Source organism: Haliotis rufescens, unplaced genomic scaffold, assembly GCF_023055435.1.
Source record: "Haliotis rufescens isolate VD_foot unplaced genomic scaffold, xgHalRufe1.0.p SCAF_7, whole genome shotgun sequence".
In the NCBI taxonomy this organism is placed as follows: domain Eukaryota; kingdom Metazoa; phylum Mollusca; class Gastropoda; order Lepetellida; family Haliotidae; genus Haliotis; species Haliotis rufescens.
This window is the reverse complement of record NW_025964361.1, coordinates 57,182,837-57,203,546: the sequence shown is the minus strand read 5'-3', so window position 1 is coordinate 57,203,546 and position 20,710 is coordinate 57,182,837. Positions and strand designations below refer to the sequence as shown.

General features: G+C 41.1%; 2 protein-coding genes across 7 annotated transcripts in view; one reads left to right on the top strand and one right to left on the bottom strand.

Moving 5' to 3' along the window:
* LOC124122199 (neurobeachin-like) overlaps nucleotides 1–20,710 on the top strand; it is a 244,798-nt gene that overhangs the window by 153,628 nt on the left and 70,460 nt on the right. The window lies entirely within an intron of this gene.
* Nucleotides 14,292–16,154, bottom strand: LOC124122200 (protein mab-21-like 2). The gene has a single exon (XM_046485337.2). The coding sequence runs from the start codon at nucleotides 15,869–15,871 to the stop codon at nucleotides 14,765–14,767; it is 1,107 nt and encodes a 368-aa protein (XP_046341293.1). The 5' UTR covers nucleotides 15,872–16,154; the 3' UTR covers nucleotides 14,292–14,764.

Genomic DNA, 20,710 nt, shown 5'->3' with positions numbered 1-20,710 from the left:
GTTTAACATTCCAATGGTGGTGAAGTAGCCAAGTGATTAGGGCGTTCGCTCGTCACGCCGAAGACCCGAGTTCGATTTCCCACATTGGTACAATTCGTGAAGCCTATTTATGGTGTACCCCGCTGGAATGTTGTTAAAAGCGGCGCAAAACCATACTCATTCACTGCAATTCCTCATCCATTATGCGGGCGTATGGCGGGAAGGTAGAACCCGTAGAAATGGTTCTGGTTTCAGATTGCTGCGTATATCAATGCTGGAGTAGTCCCATCCTGTTGACATGGCCACGAATGCAACACGGTGTCAGTGGAATGGTAGGTTATGAATTGCCCTGTCCTCTGTTTGTGTCGTCTGTTTGACGAAGATGGCGTATATTAGCCCGAGAACGCGGCACGTGAGAGGTGAAGGATATTGGAATCTGACATGCTTGATGCGGCCGTCACTACCGCCGTTGTTGTCCATTTGTTACTCAGCTTGTTACGACAACACGAACGGGGCACAGAAGCTAATTGTTTCCCTGATTGATTGCTGCTGTAAACGGTTCTGGCGATCTGTTGAAGTTTAGATTAGGTATGTCCATTGTATAAAGATGATATTTGTTCGCTTGTCAACAACGTATTTGAATAGGTTTATAATTAACTTGGTTCGGTCGTTTCTGATGTTCTTTGTCCTTACCACGGCGACAAGTGTGATTAGACATTGTTTCTGTCCGTGAAGATCAGGGTTTGTATAGATTTCAGCAATCCATGCTTGCCGTAACTAGCGACTATGCTTGTCGCAAGAGACGACTAACGGGACCAAGTGGTAAGGTTGATGCATGTCATCAGAGACCATATAACAGATGTCATCGTATCCCACTTGCGTAGATCGATTCTTATGATATCAGTTACTGGATTGTCTGGACCAGACTCGATTATTTACAGACTGCCGTCATGTAGATGGAATATTGCTGAGTGCGGCGTTAAACAAACAAAACAAAGAAAAGTCTGGACCAGACAATCCAGGGATTCACATAAGCTTCGATATTTCAGTAGGGATACGATAGAGTTACTTCCCTTAGGTTTGCCAGGAACCTATGATTGGGGGTTCGTCCGAAATATATCCATGGTTGGGGGTTTCACCAAAATGGTAAACGCTTACAACTCACTAATTCATTCACTATAACGTGAGCCTGTCACCTGGCTCGTCAGTACTGCTACTTGACCCACCCGTCATTGAACCATCTGACACCAGCCTTTCCGCATTGTCTGCTGAAGCTGTTGAAGAAGCTTCAACTTTGTAGTCCAAGGTTTTGGGATGTTTGTCATACACCGTAACAGAAACAACCATAATCTCTGACACATGCATGCGTCATTCTGAAATCACCGTGACTTTCATTTCATGCTCAGGTACTTCTAGTGAACTTTCTTCACAGTATATCAGGGACACTGTCGTTACATGTGGCATCGTAACACATCTTGGGCTGGTGGTGAGCAGAGTCGAAAAGGGGTTTAACGTCGCTTTCGAGATGATTGCACTTACATAGCGATGTTCATGCACGCGTGTGTATGTTTTGCTGCTTGTGCTAGTCCGGACTCATGTCGGTTTTATAGTGCCTACCCGCAATACCATGAGATGCCATGCCGCAATTTAACACAAAAAACATACTCTGAGCCGACCAGCCCTTGTATTATCCGCTAATGCTGAGACCTTTTAACGTCATTTGGTATGACGCAGACGGGGATCGAACCACCGATCTTCCGTTCTCCGAGTGGGCGCCCTATCCACTACACCAAGATTTGGACTGACGGTTCATGAGGCACTACGGTATATCTTTGGTGATACCTATCAGGCCATTTCCTCTTTCACGCCATCAGTTTAATAATTTTTCAAATGGTTTAAGAGTCCCCATTCACAGATTTAAGTTGTGGTACAGTAGAAGCATGTGGAGTTATCCGACGACATATGCTGTTGGTGTTCAGTGATCAATATGCGGCCTCTGTCCCCCCGCCGTAGTCACATCGTTGTCAGAACAGATACGAACATTGTGTCCAAGTTGGACTATTCCCTATATTCTGATACATTTATATTAATATTCGTTGTATGTTTTCTTCATCTGGGGCGATGTTACCGTTCAGAGGCAAAATTATGAAACGGGTTATTTTAGGATTATTTACTTTTTTTTATGAAAATAAGTGGCTTGTGCTACCGGTGAATCAGGAAATACTTACGCTTTTAGCGAACACCTGGTGTCATCACTGATTTTCAGTGATCCATTCATAGTATCAACGCTATTTCGCCTTTTGCACCCAATGGAATTTCGGGGGATACTCGAAACATTATTCTCTGGCTTTGACGTTATATATGTATGCTTTATGAAATATTGAGGAGGTTGTTATCACGTTTCTTCATGACACTCGTTGAATTCGTCTTAGGCATGAATGTTCAATGTAATGACGATGAAGGTTAGCTCTCGAACGTTGACAATGATGTTTACGTATGTGTTATTAGCTGACAGAAGATGGGTCGATATTTGCTGCAAGGTAATGAAACAGTGAGCGAGTGAAGGCGTTCGGTGGTATTCTTGTTTGTTTTGTTTGTTTGTTGTTTAACGCCGCACTCAGCAATATTTCAGCGATATGTTTTCTGTAAATAATCGAGTCTGAGAGGCAATCCAGTGATTTACATCTTGAGCATCGATCCTCGTAATTGGTATACGATGACATGCATCAACCAAGTCAGCGAGCTTAATCACCCGATCCCGTTAGTCGCCTCTTACGACAAGCAGAGTCGCCTTTTAAAGCAAGCATGGGTTGCTGAAGACCTATTCTAACACGGATCTTCGCGGGTCCGTTGGTATTCATTAAAGACGCACGTTCTTACAATCTCTTCAGGAGGATTCTCGTCGTAATTCACTTGTGAATTTCGTCCCTGTTTCTGGCAGTCAATCTACACGATTGCATGACGGGATTATGTTAATATTGAAATTCATGAATGAAATGTTATGAGTATGAAAGGAATTTAATGTCACCGTATATCTGCAACATTCCCTTCTGTCATCACACATGTCACACATGCGGTGACTTTGTACGACAGAATAAAATGGAAATAACGGCGATGTTTCACACATAACCCCGTAACCGATTAACATACATTGCGTCCTTGTGCCTTCTTTCATAAGGGTCACATTCTACATTTTGACCAAAAAGATCGTGTCAGGTATTAGGTGACGTTTTGCGTCATTTACATGATATGTTACATACGTATTGAGACATTTGTTGAAAATATGAGATAATATATGCTACTCAAAAGAAGTTGAAGAACACCCGATATTCTAACATGACCATACTTAATCTGTCATGACATGACAAATATTAATGACATGACAGATCACCGTGAAGATTCCGGGGTAGAATAGGTCTTCAGCAACCAATGCTTGCCGTAAAAGGCGACTTTGCTTGTCGTAAAAGGCGACTAACGGGATCGGGTGGTCAGGCTCGCTGACTTGGTTGATGCATGTCATCGATCCCAATTGCGTGGATCGATGCTCATGATATTAATCACTGGATTGTCTGGTCCAGACTCGATTATTTACAGACCGCCGTCATGTAGCTGGAATATTGCTGAGTGCGGCGTTAAACAACAAACCAACCAACCAACTAAGACATGACAGATCAACTATAGTCTTATGAAAACATTGGGTGTTCTTGAACGTCTTTTGAGTAGTTTATTTTTATTATATTTTTACTCTATTTAGTTACGTTTTACACAAGGGGTAGCGTTTCTGTGTTTTAGCAGACCACCGAAACAAACCCATCGGGGAGGGGCTTGGAGAGATTAGTTTGGTTCCGCTGTAAGGAAACGTTCCATTTTGTTTTGCGACACTTTAGTTACATGCTTAAACATCATTTGTTTATTTTGACGTTTTTATGGTTTATTTTGCCAGGCTGCCGCGAAGGCTAGGTTTCCACATCCATTAGTTCTTGGAAATACGACTAACTTTCCGTGTTTCCCGTTTTCTTTTTGGACTGCAATTGTGCGATTAAGTTTTGATTTTCACGGAGATAGCTGCACCAGGCTGTCCAAGCCGGCAACTAAACCACGCTGACACAAATGAGTTTTCCCTTTTCCCATTTTTTAACCCCTTTCTCAATCTACAGTTGAAGATAAGATGATACAACTTGTAGTTTTCTATATTGAGCGTTCAGAAATTTAACTAATTGTGTGGTTTTGTTGAGAGCATGGCAAACGGAACAGTTGTAGGCATCTGAATAAGTCGTCTTGTTGTTTCCACATCAAAAGCTTATTTGCTAGGAAAGTGTTGTTGCATTATTCATGATATTCGGAAAGGATGACTTTATTACTTGTAAACATGCTCTAACGCCATATCAACAAATTTATGAGTTTTATATTACCTCATAAGCTCTTTAAGTGTTTCTCTTATTTATTTCTGTATAAATTTAAGTGACAATACTCTTCCCATGAAGAATGCCTACAAAAAGCAGAGTCCATTGTACGATTTCGACTATATCATAAGCATGTCTTTATGAATCGCTATCAAATAGTGATGACACTAGGTCTTCGCGAAAAGGTGGGCGTATCTTGTCCCACCGGTGGCACCCGTCACAAACACATGCAAAGGGAAAACACGGGACCCGCATCACATCAAACTTTTCTCCCACATCAAGCTGACACGCCGTGCTATAACTTGAATATTGTTCGAAGCTGCTTTAAACTTAACTCACTCACTCAGCGCCCTTTTTGCAATGTTCACCGCATTATAGACAATGCTGGCATGAGATAATATATTCACACTCTGCAAGTATTGGTTGATAATCTGTATTTTTCTGCTGGAAAATTAGCTCGATAAACCATCGTCAAGCTGATACTCTGTACTCTGTTGCCAATTATATTTAATCTTTGAGCTTCAAAGACAATGGGATCTTTCTAAACCTCGAGTTCTTGTTACACAAGGCGAGTGTCATGGGAAAGGATCGTGACAAAAAGGTGACAGCCTAAACCATGTCAAATCTCGCCCGGAATTCCCATCTCGAATCATCTCCGTGAATATCTGTGTCTATCCCAGCTTTGAGGTCCACAAGGACCTTCTCGACGCCCAATTAGCTGAGAAGACCTTCCTCTTTCATCGCACAGAGTCCACAGGTAATTGCGCTGCTAATTGTCGTGGTGGCTGATAGAAAGGCCTGTCGCGTGCAGCAGCCGAAGGAGACCGCGCGAGGACCGTTCACGTGATGCACGTGAATCTCGACACCAGGGCGGTGGGCAATGACGGAACGTCTCCATCTCGCTCAGGGAGTATCAGATATTCTTCAGTCTCGGGCAGGCCCGGGCACATCGGAACTGCCCATGTTTAATCTTCATTAGCTATCCTCGGGGGTCCTGCCCCATCACGAGAATCACGGCTGCCGTATTCTCTCGTAAATGGACACAAAAAGCAATAGCTAAAAGAGCAACTGCCGGCGGTCCTGTGGCGGAAACGGCCTTGTCTCCCATAATGCATTCGGTAATCAAATCTCCTGTGAAAACAACGTTCCTTGTCCTCGCGACTTCTCGGTTCCGTGAGATTAGTCAGGAACACGAACCCAATAGAAGTCGGTATGTGGCTTTTTGTCCTTGATTCGTCTGAGGTCCAGCTTCCGACGGGTCCACGTCATGTTACGCCGATTATTGGCCAAATGATATAATCCCAAAGCCTTGCGGATGCTCATCAGCGCGCAAACTTTAATGTCAATATTCAGTTCGCAACGCCCTTGAGTTTACAAGTCCTGTTTTGTACGGAGTACCTGAGGTCCGTGTTTTCGCAACGCATGTCATATTTCATATCATGCTGGCAGGAACTTAGGTGTGGACGCGTCTGAGAGTACATTTGCGGATTTGGCGCCTGCGCTCGACGTTGTTGTAAGGTCATCATTGGCGTTGCTTCAGAACCAAATTAATTGCAGTTGTCATACCACCATCTTGAAAACAGCACGTAGACTGCGATTGACCACGTCTTTGGGCAGGGAATCGCCCCATCTTCAAACTATTGTTGATAATGCACGGCTCCTGGCTCCCATTTCCTCCCCAATCTGGAGTGCATGTCTCTCGCCTCTTCCTCTTATCTCGCTAACATTTCGCATTGAAAACTGGACATTATTTCAATAAGATCGTATCTCCCCTAGACGACCTGCTAAGCACACTTCAGTTGTTGGGCTTGTTGTGCTATATGAGACGACAAGTGTCTGTTCTGCTTCAAGCTGCTGCATGAAGTCATGGCACTTGTATCCTGATCATAACTTGCTGTTCTTCATAAAGTTCACTGCTTGTAAGATACACGCGCATCTACTTGTCAAGATTAGTATTGGGAAATATATTTGGACGTATACATGGTTTGGCCCTCTGTCATGTTATAATATCAGGGCCCTGTTCCACAAAGCGATCTTAGTGCTATGATTGTCGTAAGCCTATGTTAAAGTATGGGAGTTACGATCATCTTAGCTCTAAGATTGTTTTTCGGAACGGGGCCCAGGACGTTGACGTGGCCTAAATTACAAAAAAAGTTGGTCGAATTGTTTAAATGTCGTATTCTTTTCGGAGCGTTTCCCTGCCATTTTAAGTTGTTGTTATTTTTGATAATAAAACGGAGTCACGGATGTCTCAGTCGTCTCATGCTCCGCAATTCGCTGTGCTCACTTAGGCATCCCTGAAAACAATTGACGTGGCTTGGTTCGAATCTTTGAATGGTCCTGGTTATTTTCTAGGTCTGTTAGCACCATACCCGTGTTGGTGGGTCTCCTCAAAGTGGTAAATGTCTAAGACTGGCATCACTTCGTACTTTCCTTCCTGCCCTGATATGACCGAAATACTGTTCACTCACTCACTCGTTGATAACACCTTATCTTCAGGAATCATTAATGTATGTGAGAGCATAAAAAAACAATTTATCTCCATCAAGTGAAATTGCCTTCGAAACTGATGAGTCATATTGACATAGAAATTAGAATGTCAAACAGCAGTAGGGAAAAGAGATAAACCAACACAGGCATAATTGACAGTTTATGTCACCCTGTACAATAGTGCCACTAAATCGGCGACCAAATAAAACCACCACAGCATATCATATCGATAATCTTTTAATTGCATTTTCAAGTTTTCAATTTACAGAAACCATTTTAACGGAACAAATCCCACTTTGAATTTCTTTTCAAAATGTTTACAATGATCTGTCCAGACACACCTTACCGGTGTTACCCAAGTCTTAAACATCACTGAGCGATTTAGGTGGAATTATACGTGAAACTTCACGGATGTTTTATTGCCCTCGCGCACGGTTTACGACTGTGCATCCCTGTGTGAGAGAGAGTCAAGTAGAAGTTATCCCACGGCAGTGGAGAAAAGGGTAGTGCTTTGTTGAATGGAGGCGGGCTATTTTGACAGATGGAAATACCCCTCAAACACCAACATGCACGGGGAAATTTGATCTACGTATTATCTCTAATCTTGATAATGAATTTCTGGAGGTGAGAAGGATAGCGGTGTTTAGCGTTAGTATGGTAATGATTGTCTTTACGATACGGAGCCCAGCCCTCCCTTCGCCTGACACGACGTGCATGGTCTCCCCCTGCGACTTCACGTACCGGTCCCAGCAGCCACATCGTGTCATTTCCAGCCTTAATGACCGTGTTTTGGACGTGGTGCTCAACTTATCGTAAAGTTGCCGTGTATCGGTAATCCCTCCGTGCCCTCAACCACAGTACTGAAGACCGAACATTCCTCTTTCATATTTACCCATTGTTATTGACCCTCATTTCTTTAACTCTTTAATCATAGATCGTACATAGACGGAAATGAGATTATAAGAAGTGGAGTATATCTTCCAAGTCCCGTTCATCTAACCCATGTTCTCATTCTGCACCCGCTCTTCCACCCGAGCACCCGAGAACGTCTAATTTCCTCCTGTGTTCAAAGGCGCGACAATTTACAGAGAAGAAGTCCTGTTCCCATGACATTGGTATTGCGTACATTTTAATAAGCAGTTCGGAGATGACAAAGCCGAAAGATAGTCGGCCTGTAATTCCAGGGGTAAATTGATCGAATAATTGAGTGTGTGTGATGTGTGCTCCAGACGCTTGGTGTCTACCCCACAACACTAGATCTATATCCCCATCCCGAAAACCTATCTCCAGATGGGTATCACAGCTTTACATAATGCCATATTGTTCTCACCGTAGACCATGATGATGCAGTTGATGTTTTCTGTGGTGTCTGTGGTGAACAGTCAGCATTTGGTTAAGTGTTCACCCCGAGATTATTCCACGACCCGTATCAGTTGTTTATATTATCGGACAGCGTAGCAGAGAATGCTGATGTAACCTGGGATGGCTTTATTAACTTGCTCCTTTTGAAACATATTTGGAATGCATATAATACATCATGCTGGTAATTATGCGTTTACACATGTTAATAAATACGGTTATGTATGAGTTTAGTTATCTAATTCCCGTACATGTAACTGCCCATCCAAGAATGTGGGAAGGGAATTTAAGTGGGAAGGTTATGTCGTGTGATGTTAGCGTCAATCATGTACTTTTATATGTACCTATAATTCTTATGAATTCTTTCTTAATGTATTTAAAGTTTGAAATTTATAATTATCAGGGAAATGCGGTCTGTATTTTGTATGTCTCATGGAAATTAGAAGTACGTGTACGATGTAGCCTCCATGCATGTAATTCATTATGTCATAAGTCACGCCACTTCAGCGTGGTTTAGTGGTTGGTATTAAAGCATCATCTATGAATCGCATTTTTCTTGATTTATTAAAACTCAAATGAGAAATACTAACTGTAATGACATGTAAGTTGATGCACTAACGCTACTGAGAGTTACAGATATTACAGTAAATGTAATGCACGTTTTGTAATGAAGATATTGCAGTATTTGGTGTAAGAAATGTTGTATGCATCGCTCCTATGGTTGTTTAATATCCACCTTATCTGATTTTGAGACGCCAATGCGCTGAGTAAAATCAACCAACGTACAAATTTAATTTGACTGCATTTGTTGTGTCGAATTTCTGATAGATATTATCAGTAGTCTGTAAACACTTAACAAGTTAATATAATGTTTATTGCTCATACATTTTATGAAAACATCATGGACATATATTTTCAGGACATAGTTCGTGATAATTTAAAAACTTGACAGTATTTGTTTTATTCTGAAATAGCCAAGTACAGGTAAATGAGTACAAGCATTTGACGCGAACATGTATTTAACATTAAACAATCTGGGCTAAATGCATTTTGTTAAAGTTTGAAAATCATCGATTATAATAATCCCTGTTTTGAACTGTTTTGTAGTCAATGTACATTTAAATAGAACCGACACAATACATATTTATGGTATGTGTTATTTAAATTTATGACAAACTTTCATGCAAGCACAACGGTAAGTAAATACATGATTCTTTTCAACAATTATGATGACACTTTCGTCTCGGGCTTTTGCAGTTAAATCTTATACCTACTTATACCTACTTTTCAAAACGTTTGTTATGTTGTATGCCTCTATAGAATAAAAAAGTTTTCATTCAGCATTTGAAAGGTATAATTATAAAATAATACTAGATCATCTTATTATTCTCAAATGTATGTCTTTCGTGTTTAAAGTTTAAAGACTACTGAACCACGTAGGAAATCTTATTTATTATGATGATTGTAAGACAGCCGATTGTGTTGATACAGGGTATCTTGATTAGATATTACTTGTTATTTACTTGTAACAGAATCCCTAGCCTTTCTCCCTGCGTGTAGCAAGTCTGTACCGATCGCTGACGTGCTTCTAACGTTTCCTGATATCCCCACAAGTAACTCGAAGCTCCTTCATTTCAGTCCATCTTCTTCGTCATAATTAGTCCGTAATGCGAAAATAATCTCATTGTGTGAACAGATGTGGAATATCGGAGCCATTTTTGATTTAGTGTTTCATAAGTCGATCGAAAACAACTTGAATATAGTCTCATTTCATCTTAAATTATGAAATATCACCCTTGCATATGCCATATAAATGGATATAATAATGGACTGTTTCTTTTGTTCGTTTGACAGTTATTCATTTGTTTAAGTAAAATATGGATTTTAATTAAACCGACAGTACATATTTTCGTTCATATATTGCATAGTGAATTATTACATTATATTATTATAAATATATTCTTGTATGTCGATTGCGGTCGTTGGACTATTGAATCCTTCCCTAACGCTTGTTCACTGTCAGAGGTTTCCAATGTGTGTAATTGTGGTTGTTTCTCCGGAACATGTTATCTGGGATAGAAAGAAGAACAAAGAGACATGGAAGAAAATAAAATTCAGCCACCAAAGAATATTGTGCATGTTTCCTTCTACAGTTCGCGAATGACATAAATGTCTTTTGCACGTATTATTTGATCCACCTTCTTTTAAAGATTAAATACAGATACTAATTAAGTTAAATCGGTCGTAAGATGTGCAAGAAGATTGTTGGATAAGGTTTAATGAAAAAAAGTATCTTATTCGTTCGAATCTGTGAAAATACCTCCGCCCAGGGCATGCTAAAATGAAACTGTGACACCTTTCTCTTTTAAATGTTTTCTCTTTATGCAGTGCTACAATCAACAAGTCTTGGCCGCATTGATCCTAATTAATTAGCTCCGGTTTGAGTTAATGAAAAAACACTTTTCGTGTGCGGGCTACAGACCACCTAAAGCGCTCGCCACTGAGGCTGCAGATGTCGATCTGTGGAGATGAGAGGCTGAAGTGTCAAATGCTCAGAATGTTTTTTTTTGTCGAATGCGAAAAGTCGATGAAAGTTTTATTTAACAATTCGATACAAAATACGAATTTTAGGATTGTTTAATCAAGCAAATGTTCTTGCTCAGTCACCTTTCAGATTGTGTTGTCGTTTTGTCCCAAAATTACCAGGTTTGTATATTTGATGTTGTGTATTTCAACTGATCCGGAATATCATTTCCCGATATAATAGGCTAAATACTCTTTGAGGACATTTTGATATTTTACGCTAGTGTACTGTACAGATATTAATCTACAGATAATCGTGACCATAGGTCTTTGAAAGGACATTTATGTTAAGCGCATCGTGCTGCTGACGGCCAGGTCAAATACCTGTAGTCCGTTTTCCCGTCAAGTCATGTTGTCATGTTTATCTTACATATTCAAGAGACCGACTAAAAGAGACATTCATGCTCATAATATATTCTTATGTCATTTTAAAAACATTCTATAACATTGAAAGAATAACATTACAATAATGTTTACCTGATTTAACAAATACTAGGTTATGGTTTTAAATGAAAAGTCTATTCCGGGATCTTTGTGGAAAGTTTAACTCTAAACGCACCAGAAGAATCCCAGTATGCAAAATACGTGTTTGAATACTTAAAATGATTTCTTTAAACTGTTAGTGTGAAACACACCTTTTTTGGAGGCCAAATATTTCTGCTTGCTAGTAGGAGTGTCATAACAGCGGAATTAGTGATGTTTCGTATAGTCCTTAAATGCTTGCCCAACCTTAACATTATTATCACCTTGCCCAGAAAAGCATACAGGAAGCTGAGGTGTTTTTGTCAGGCACAATATCTCGTTTACGGCAGGTAATAAAAGGCACACCGCCTGGTAATCTATGTAGGTCGACTGGGTATACCGGGAGTAAGCCAAGTTTTAAAGTTTTAACAAAAAATGTAATGATAAATGCATGTATATTTTTTAACTAGTCAACGTGTGTACAAAAAGCCGCATAAATCTACTGTATCCACTGAAGGTGATAAAAATGAGAATATAATTATTGAACATATTTGTTCACCACATGATCGGAAAATCAGAATGATTTTCACCATTGCAGTAAAGTAGTGTTTTTCAAAACATTCAGCAATGCGAATTTTTTTGACTGGGAGGGGTTTACACTTATCGCTATAAACTTTTTATATATGTAGAATATTTTTATGCTCGTTATGTATTTATTGGGCATACGCATTCAAAGTGCTGAAATACCACTCTCTCCCGCATTTCCCTGTATCGTGTTTCAATTAAGCTGTTTCGTCTCTCAGCAGGACAACAGCTTTGATGAAACTGTATCCACTGCTTCCAGAACATAATTGAAAATTAGAGATTGCATGAAGAGTTGAAAGATCTTGCCTCGGGAGTTGACTTGGTGTGAAGTACTCGTAGAGACCGTCTTACAAGATGATGTATTTTATGCTTGAAAAAAGACCCCACAATGAGAAATATAGAAAACTTAGTTTATGCTACCTACATTCTGTCAACTTGGTTTCTAATAGGCAGTGCCTGTTGTATTATATCCTTTCTTACACCTACGTATATTATAAAGCATATTGTCTGTCTAGTATTATTTAGTCGACAGATTATTTTAAGAATGCTCGATTGGTATTTTATTGCATAGCGTCAATATTTAGAACATTGTAAAATAATTCTTAAAGGTTAGTTTGGGTATGTGCAAGATAGGTTCACATACTATTTTTGTAAATTCGTATTAGCGGGATTGGGGGACAAGTGCCGAATACATGGACAGTTATGATAATCTATTACTGTTATGCCACGGGACAACTAGAAACGCATATTCTTTCATTTTAAAGGTTATTTGTGTTCATACACTAACAATAATCCATTATTTGGAAGAACGTTTCAGAATATATTATAGCGCTTTGTAAACGGCACATGTATCGGATAAATTCTCAAGGCATAATAAGTGAGGACAATCACAGGATGTAGTATTTTCATTGTAAATTCGCTGTGTTAGATAATATACGAGGTAAATGTTTTCAATAGTTCTTACGAGGATGTACCTGTTTCCTGAGAAATAGTTCCGATAACGATACATTTCAAGTAACACGAACAGCATGTTATAATATTTACATTGTAAATTCGCTGTGTAAGATCATATACGATGTAAATGTCTTAAGATTGAAATGAGGATACTTATTGCCTGAATTACAGTTTTATGAAGATACATTTCAAATAAATAAGAACGGCATGTTTACTTTGTCCTGAACTCAAACACATAGTTTTGAAACTTTATCGCATTGCAGTGTAAGAATCCCTACACCATACGGTATGTTCCCATGCGTTGTCTCGCCCGAGCCATTACCATCAAGTTCTTGTCTCTATCACAACGAACGTAACATTGAGTAACCAAAGCCCGTGTTATTACTGAGTATGCATGTTTGGAACGAGGACGACATGCTGTCCTGCTTGTGTTCAAGTGGTCGCAATATCTCCTTTAGTTCAATATGTTTTCCTGCCGTCTCGCCCTAGAGTAAACGTTGTCATGTTGCTATTTCAGTTTGATAAATGGCAAGCCTCGGGATTGTATGACCTAGTTACTACACCGAAATCAGGAAATGCTTTTAAACAATTTGAGTTTTCCTCCTTAATGAATCATTCTCGCCCCTGGCACTTATAATTAAAGTATCCATCTAGCTACTCATGCACCTGTTACGAATTACAGAGTTATGCTGTATTTTACTCGGCACCTTGTCTTTGGGTTTAGAGGTAAACCGTCTCAGTCTAACTTCAGTTGTAACGTAATTACCAGTGAAACGAACCGGTAACTAAAGTTTACTTAATATCTTCAGTAGCACAATTATGTAGATTCCAGTGTGTCTGTTTGTTTATGAGAAACATGGTATTTTCGTTTCCACAGTTGGTTTCGAAGAGCGAGATTCGTCTCAAGTAGCAAGCTAAAGTTGACGTGAATTCTGTTAACAAAGTACCCGAGGTTGTCAGGCAGAGTATGATCTAAATGCACAGACCCAAAGTTAATGACGAAGAACACTCCAAAATATGTTTCCTGCATTTTTAAATTAACTACATGTACTTATTCCTCGTGTTTGACTTATACACATCAATCATTTCATTTTGAAGCAGTAAAAAATTCCCATAGAATAACAGAATATTTATGCGACCATAAATCATTATGAAGGAGTTTTGGGGGTATGTAGACATCGTCTAACATGTGAGAGACCCCGTCTGTTATGTGTGTAGAGGGTGCTGTGTACTTCCATCTGCTGCTCTGTTTATAAACCTAAAATGCCAAGTCTGTCGACCATGAACATACGCTGTAGAAAAGCATGGTTAAGAAAATAAACTGACAGTATCGTATTTGCTGATGTATCTCACGCTCGGATATTATTTTTCATCGCTCTCGTGTATGGATGCTGAGCGGCATCCAACCTTAGTCTTCAGTCGTGTGCATCAACTCTTATCCAATCCAAGCTCATAAATTGAAAAAATTGTCACTTCCAATGTAATACGCGGTTTATTTCGATTACTTAAATACATAATTTTACACCGACATGAGCATGGAAGAAATGAAGAGAATGGTAAGCATATGTACACATGAGCATACGGTGCAACAATATTAAAAGTTCATTTGCAGTAAATACTGCGATAAAATGATACACAAATCTTTGGATATGCCATCTCAACGTGAAACGTCTTCTGTTGAGTCACCAAGTAATCACATGTCCCATGATAGGAATTTTGAGTATTGTTCAGTGGCGAGAATTATGAATAGTTCTCGAATGGTAAATGGTATATTTGCCCGAGTTTGGGTATAAATATATCCCCTGGAAATGGGGAAATAGCGTCAGTGATATCACATGCAAGCTGGCTGTAGACACGCACTTACCACGTCACAAGAGCCCGAGGACAATACTTCCATTGTAAAAATACACCGACAAGAATTAAAAATCCTAAAACACAAGTGTTGCTTGTCAGAGCTTGTCCAAGCTTCTTGGATTTGTCAGCAGTTCTCGGAGTATTCTCCATACCTGTTTAGCAGCATTGTCCATGGCTGACGTTGACTTTCCTTTGAAGAGATCTACGTTTGGCAGAAAATAATGGGGACAGCGCCTGTTTTGAAGACAGGATATAAGCTGAAGAAGAATTCCGTTGATTCTGTCCCCCAAGCAGGTATCGTCCCATTCCACTTCTCTTGGGTGTTTCTCACACTCGTAAAGGAGCAGGGTCTTCAGGTGGTAGCTCATTATGGGCTGGCCGGGTTGGTCCAGGTGTCGGTCACGTAGAGCCTTGAGAATACTCAGACATTTCCTTCTACACCCGCCGTACAATAGTCTGTCCTCGGCATAGCGGAATGACATCACCCAGGCGTCACCCTCCGCCGCCGACTGTTTATCCTTCATGTAGATACTCTCTTTAGATAACAAGTCAAATCCTTCTGTTTTCACCTCTGCCACCAGGTTTGGGTTTGGCCATGGGGTGTGCGGCACCGGCCAGTGGGCCGCCGATCGGCACCAAATACCTCCACATCGAAACGCAGGGGTAATCTGAACTACAAATCGTTCTTTGATTCTCAACCTCACTTCCGTAGTGTCAGGGATCATTTTCACAACATCGCGGTAGGAACATTTGTCAACAGCTTGGGCCACGAGCGTCTGAAAACGCGAACGGATTTTCCGTGCTGAGAGGTACCCGGATGCTGTGATAAATTCTACCCACAAAGACATAGATCGCTTCCGTCCATCACTCAGCTTGAGCACAGCACACCCGGGGATAGTGCCATCGTCCACGAAGTTGAACACCCCCATCTGATTGAGATACAACACCACTTCGTACTCTGTAGGGGACACAACCTCCAGACCCTCATACCTGCCGTTCACTTCGGTCAGGGAGGAGATGAACCTTGGTTCCTGGACCTCTACTTCTTTGAGGACGTCCTGCACAACTTTGCAGACCTCGCGGACAGTCTTGGACACCGTCCCCTTCCGGGACTGCACCCGTTCATTGTAGTATTTGTTGAGCTGGAACAACAGCTTGGACTGAGCTGCCATCATGTCCGGGCTTGACCCTTCCAGCAGCATTGGGGCTGGTTTTTGATCGTCCGACGTCCTGACAAAGTATGTGGGGAACAGATAGGTAGATAGGTAAACTCTGTCACCCTTGGCCTCGTGGCCGATACAAGCTTAGGGTAAGGGCACGGTTTTATCCCTGTGTCACGGCAAAGAGTAACCAGCATGAGCCGAGTCCACACACTTAATGATGGGCAGGCGCTGGATCCGTAGATGTATCTCAACTAGAATCCCATACATTTAGTCATGTCTTCATTACAATTGTCTTCAGTGTATTTATTAACACGGGAAGTCTCTCGAGTTTATCGTAGTGCGTCATGCACAGCCGTTCACCTGTCAGTCATCTGGGAGGAGGTGGGGCTCACTGCTAAGACCGGCCTTCGTCAGCCAATGGGGTTATCTGCTTAGCGATTTGATGCAGCTTAGCAAGTGCGCCGCTAGGCGTGCAAATCGAGCGTGATGGTTGAAGAGCTGATGCCCCCGCCCCTCTCCTCGATACCCCACGGGGAAATGTATGTTTAGATTTCGTCGACCCACGAGGACAGGGTAGTGAGAGATAGAAACCAAATCGTCAGCGCTAGCCTATGTGACACCGATCGCGCTGTGCATTTCCCATATTACTGACCTGGCACGGGACAGGGTCCTCGGTTGTTAGGGGGACGCGGCCCGAAAACTTCATTATAAACTGTTGGATTCGCCGACCATAAGAGGTGGTGAGAGTTTTTGTTTTGCGATAATTATACGGATGGTGGGATCGCACTGGGGGTTCCCAGTCGGCGCCAGTGTGAGAACGACTAGATACGAACACGAACCACTCTGTCAACGCGCAGCCTGCTTCGCCAAAAACATGCAAAACAATCTTACATCTCTGTGTAAGAAAAATGGATTTGTACCGATTCTACGTACGTATCCACCAATGTCTGAAGAACGGGATTGAGGCTAACACCGGCCTGCAGAGATTCGCACACAGCATGACTATATCCGCTGTACAATTTCTGGCGGTAATTAAAACTTGTTTCAATTTAAAACCAATTCTGCGCCGTGGAGCTTTGCTGACAGTTTATTAAACGTGGGCAAGGAGATATGAATTATATGTAAAGCTCCACAAGAGACATGTGAAAGTAGGCAAGGCAAACATCTTGACTCCTCGAGTGATTGATTTAAAATTAATGATATAATGAGAACTCTTTCATCGCTGTCTGCGAGTGTGTTGCAATATTTATAAAATATGCCGCCAGTTAACAAACAACGTATTAAGCTGGCGACAGTTAGGCTCTCGCCTGTGGGTGAGGGGCAGGGTGGTCACGGTGACGCGGGGGTGGGGAATTCTGCGGTATAACATCCTGGGGGTGTGGGTGATTAGCTCCACAGCGAGGGTTGCCCTTCATTTTGTAACAATTATCTTGATGTACCTATTTAACTTCCAGTCCTAGTGCTCGAACTAATCTAACGAAAACTAAACAATTTCATTTGTACCTATTTGGGGTTATAACAATATCTGAGACCTGCATCACATGAGACTTCACGTCAAGATGTTCAAAGTATCGGTTAAGTCACTCCTTAAAGGTGCGTACAAATACATCGCATTATGAAACAACTTTCTCAAAAAAAACGTAGTGATAATAGCAGAATAAAAGTTTATTTCACTCTAAGTGTCAAGTTTGAAGTTCATCTTAAATCTGCCAGTGTCATAGGGTGACTATTTGTCAACATTTATTGGAATAATGGTTCTTTGTCTGCGTGTCCGATATAGCCTATAAAACATATTTTATAATTTTATGTGTCCAACCAGGTAGGTATTTCATTACCCGTACTCCACCTTTTCCCATATCTGTGAAATAGTAGATGACCGTGCAGGGGAGCCCAGCTCACATTTCTACCACAATATCCCCTGTCTCCGCATCCTCCACCCTTAATAGGCTATCATTAGGCAAATGAGTTTAATAGCCAGGCTAGGGCATTCTACACCCATGCAGTCATCGCCCACGTATGTATAGATGTACAGACCCAGTCCAGCGTTACCGCATCCCTTATCACAATCAGAGGAACGGAGATTAGCAAACCACTGCGAAAAGCCGAATACATTTAGTTTGAAAACCAATTTGATCTAAGTGTAATTATTGACCTCTTGGCTTCAGATCTAGAAAGGCTGGTATCTCGCTAATGCGCGTCCAAATTCAAGCTTTGCAGTAATTTAGCTAGAGATTGCCCGGAGGTGTTTTGGAAAGCATCCCTACAGCCTACATCAGCCTTGGTTGTGACACGCCCGAGATTTACTAGATTTGTCAAGCGGCAAGGCGGACTACTATCCCCTTCGTTGTTCTCGCGCGCAGGATACCTGGCCTAGGATTTCATAAGAACACCACCAATTGCTGCCAATTTGTTTATTTACTTATGCCTTTAGTGTATTGCACAGCATATAACCCAACTGTGCTCGGATGAAAATTAGGTGTTGAATAAACTCGAGTTACTTGGTGTATATCGCTTTAATTACCTGAATTGGGCTAAAAACGACACAAAAGGGGGTTTATTATATATATATATATATTCAATTGCAACTTAAATACTGTTGACAGGAGTATCAATTGTAACCCTTTGTATATTTTTATCCTGTTTTTTTTTTCTTCTCACATATTCATTGTCAATCTTGTTTATTAATCAAGTAAGTATAAATAAACAAGAAACAGATGATCAATATATCTCCACTCGTATCTGCTATTGATATTGACAACAACCAAACACTGCGGACATATGACATGAATTCTGTCGTTTGTTAACATAGTGGTGTGAAAATATATCCCCAGTTCAAAATTACCGTCTAGAATGGTCTTGACACGAATGGTATGTTTTTTCACAATATTTGATCTTTATGTGTCACCATGTATTGTTGCATTAGTAACTATCTCTCTCCACCCGGCGTTAAAATAGATGCATACCACAAACAAAGTGTATATTCTACCCTCGGGATTCTCCACTTAAATGTCGGTGATAAAGCCTTTTTTAGCATTAAAGAGAATTTTGAATTTGAATAATATCAAATTTCGTTCCTTTGAAAGGTTGTTAAAGCCATGCTTCTATTTTATGCCGTCACTTTAGTAGAAAAGAGATAGAGAGACTGCACTCATTGGTTACTTGTTTACAGTAGAGAATAATAGCACCGCTCCGAGGGGGCGTATTACCTAATAAAGATCTTAGATAAACAACATAAATCTTCACCATGACCAGACACAGAAATCTATTGCGGTTTGATCTGGCTAATGTGGGTAAACACTACGGTATAGGTATGCCTATGTTTAATATAGTTACACATGCAGAGCCTGCATATAGGTATGAGAGGTTAGGGTGTAGCGATTTCAGGCTAGACGTTTATGAGTGTGACAGATTTGATCGCCGAGCAAGGCAGATGGGGGCTTCACGTGAGATATGTGTGAAATCAGGATTAAGGTTTTATCTCGGCAGGAATTAACAATAGATTTGAGAACATTCCTGCAGACAGTGGACTTGAGAGTGATCATCCCACTCCAGTCTCAGAAGATCGTACAGATAATCGCGGTCTCGCTTGACTTGTGTTCCATTGTGGCAATATGAGCAAGGACCCGCTATGTCTCGTTGCTATTCTATATTGTGACCACTATAGGGGATAACGCATACTTTCTGATGATATCCTTCAACTCGGGAAGTGTTGATTTCTCTATTAAAACCCGGACTGTAAAACTGAGCACGCCAGGCGGTTCATTCGGGTGTCTGGATCGGGGAAATGTGTCGCGGGTGTTGCCCTTTCACACACCTTCTGTGTTCGAATGGGTAAGCATACGACACTGTTAAGTCATGCTTCTCTACTGTATTCCTCAAGGCTTGCATCGTGAGAACATAATTCAAATTGAGCAAGTTCTCTCGAGATGTTGGGTTGCCTCGTGGTATATGTGTTCGCTGGTCACGCCGAAATCCGAATTCGACTCTCAACATTGGTGCAGTTGAACCATGCATGTGTTGGTCGGTCGTAGGTCGTTTTCGTGTAACTGTGCTGAAACTGTATTATTATTTTTTGTATCGGCCAAAAACAACCATCCACTCACTCACTCAACTTGATTCCCTTTGTGTCTAACTTTGTTTAGACGTGAGATTGGTGCAATACTGTTCGTACTTCCTTACTCACTTCTCGATAGCGACACGGATACTATTATCCAAGCCTTATAGAACGGGATACAGTGAAACACCGTTCATCCGTGCATTATCGTTCTTAGTGTATCGTCCGGATTAACGAATATCGAGTATGCAGTAATATAATATCCCTTTAATTTTATGTAGCTCGCCATCGCCTCCGTGGCGTAGTGGGTAGATCCTCTGCCTGGGGAGTGGGTAGGTTCTATACCCGGCCGGGTCATACCAAAATACGTTAAAAGATGCTACTTGTTTTGCCCTGCCTGGAGCTCTGTGTCTATAGGATAAAACAAGGACTGGTCGGCTCGGAGCCAGTATACTGTGTCTGAGTGGGTTATACATGTCACCGTGACCCTTCCAGATACCTTGTCTTTGCGTCGTTGTGGACTAAGGAGATAGACTTGTACGTTCAAGGTTGTTTAAGATGAAATTATCGTACAGTGCACTGTCCATATATAATAACCTTATCATGGGTACTGGAAAACCCATGTGTGGGTCACGCATGCTCGAGATTCCATGTAGATCTATTTTCAACAAATTCGCGGTATCCTATTTTTTTATTCGATATTCAATGAATCTATTGTACATGTTCCCCCGTGGTAAATTCCACCCTACGATGTGACGGTGCTTTCAGAAGGAGACCTTGTGGGTGTTCAGCCTTTTTGTTAATCATTGAAAAGGTAGTTCTGC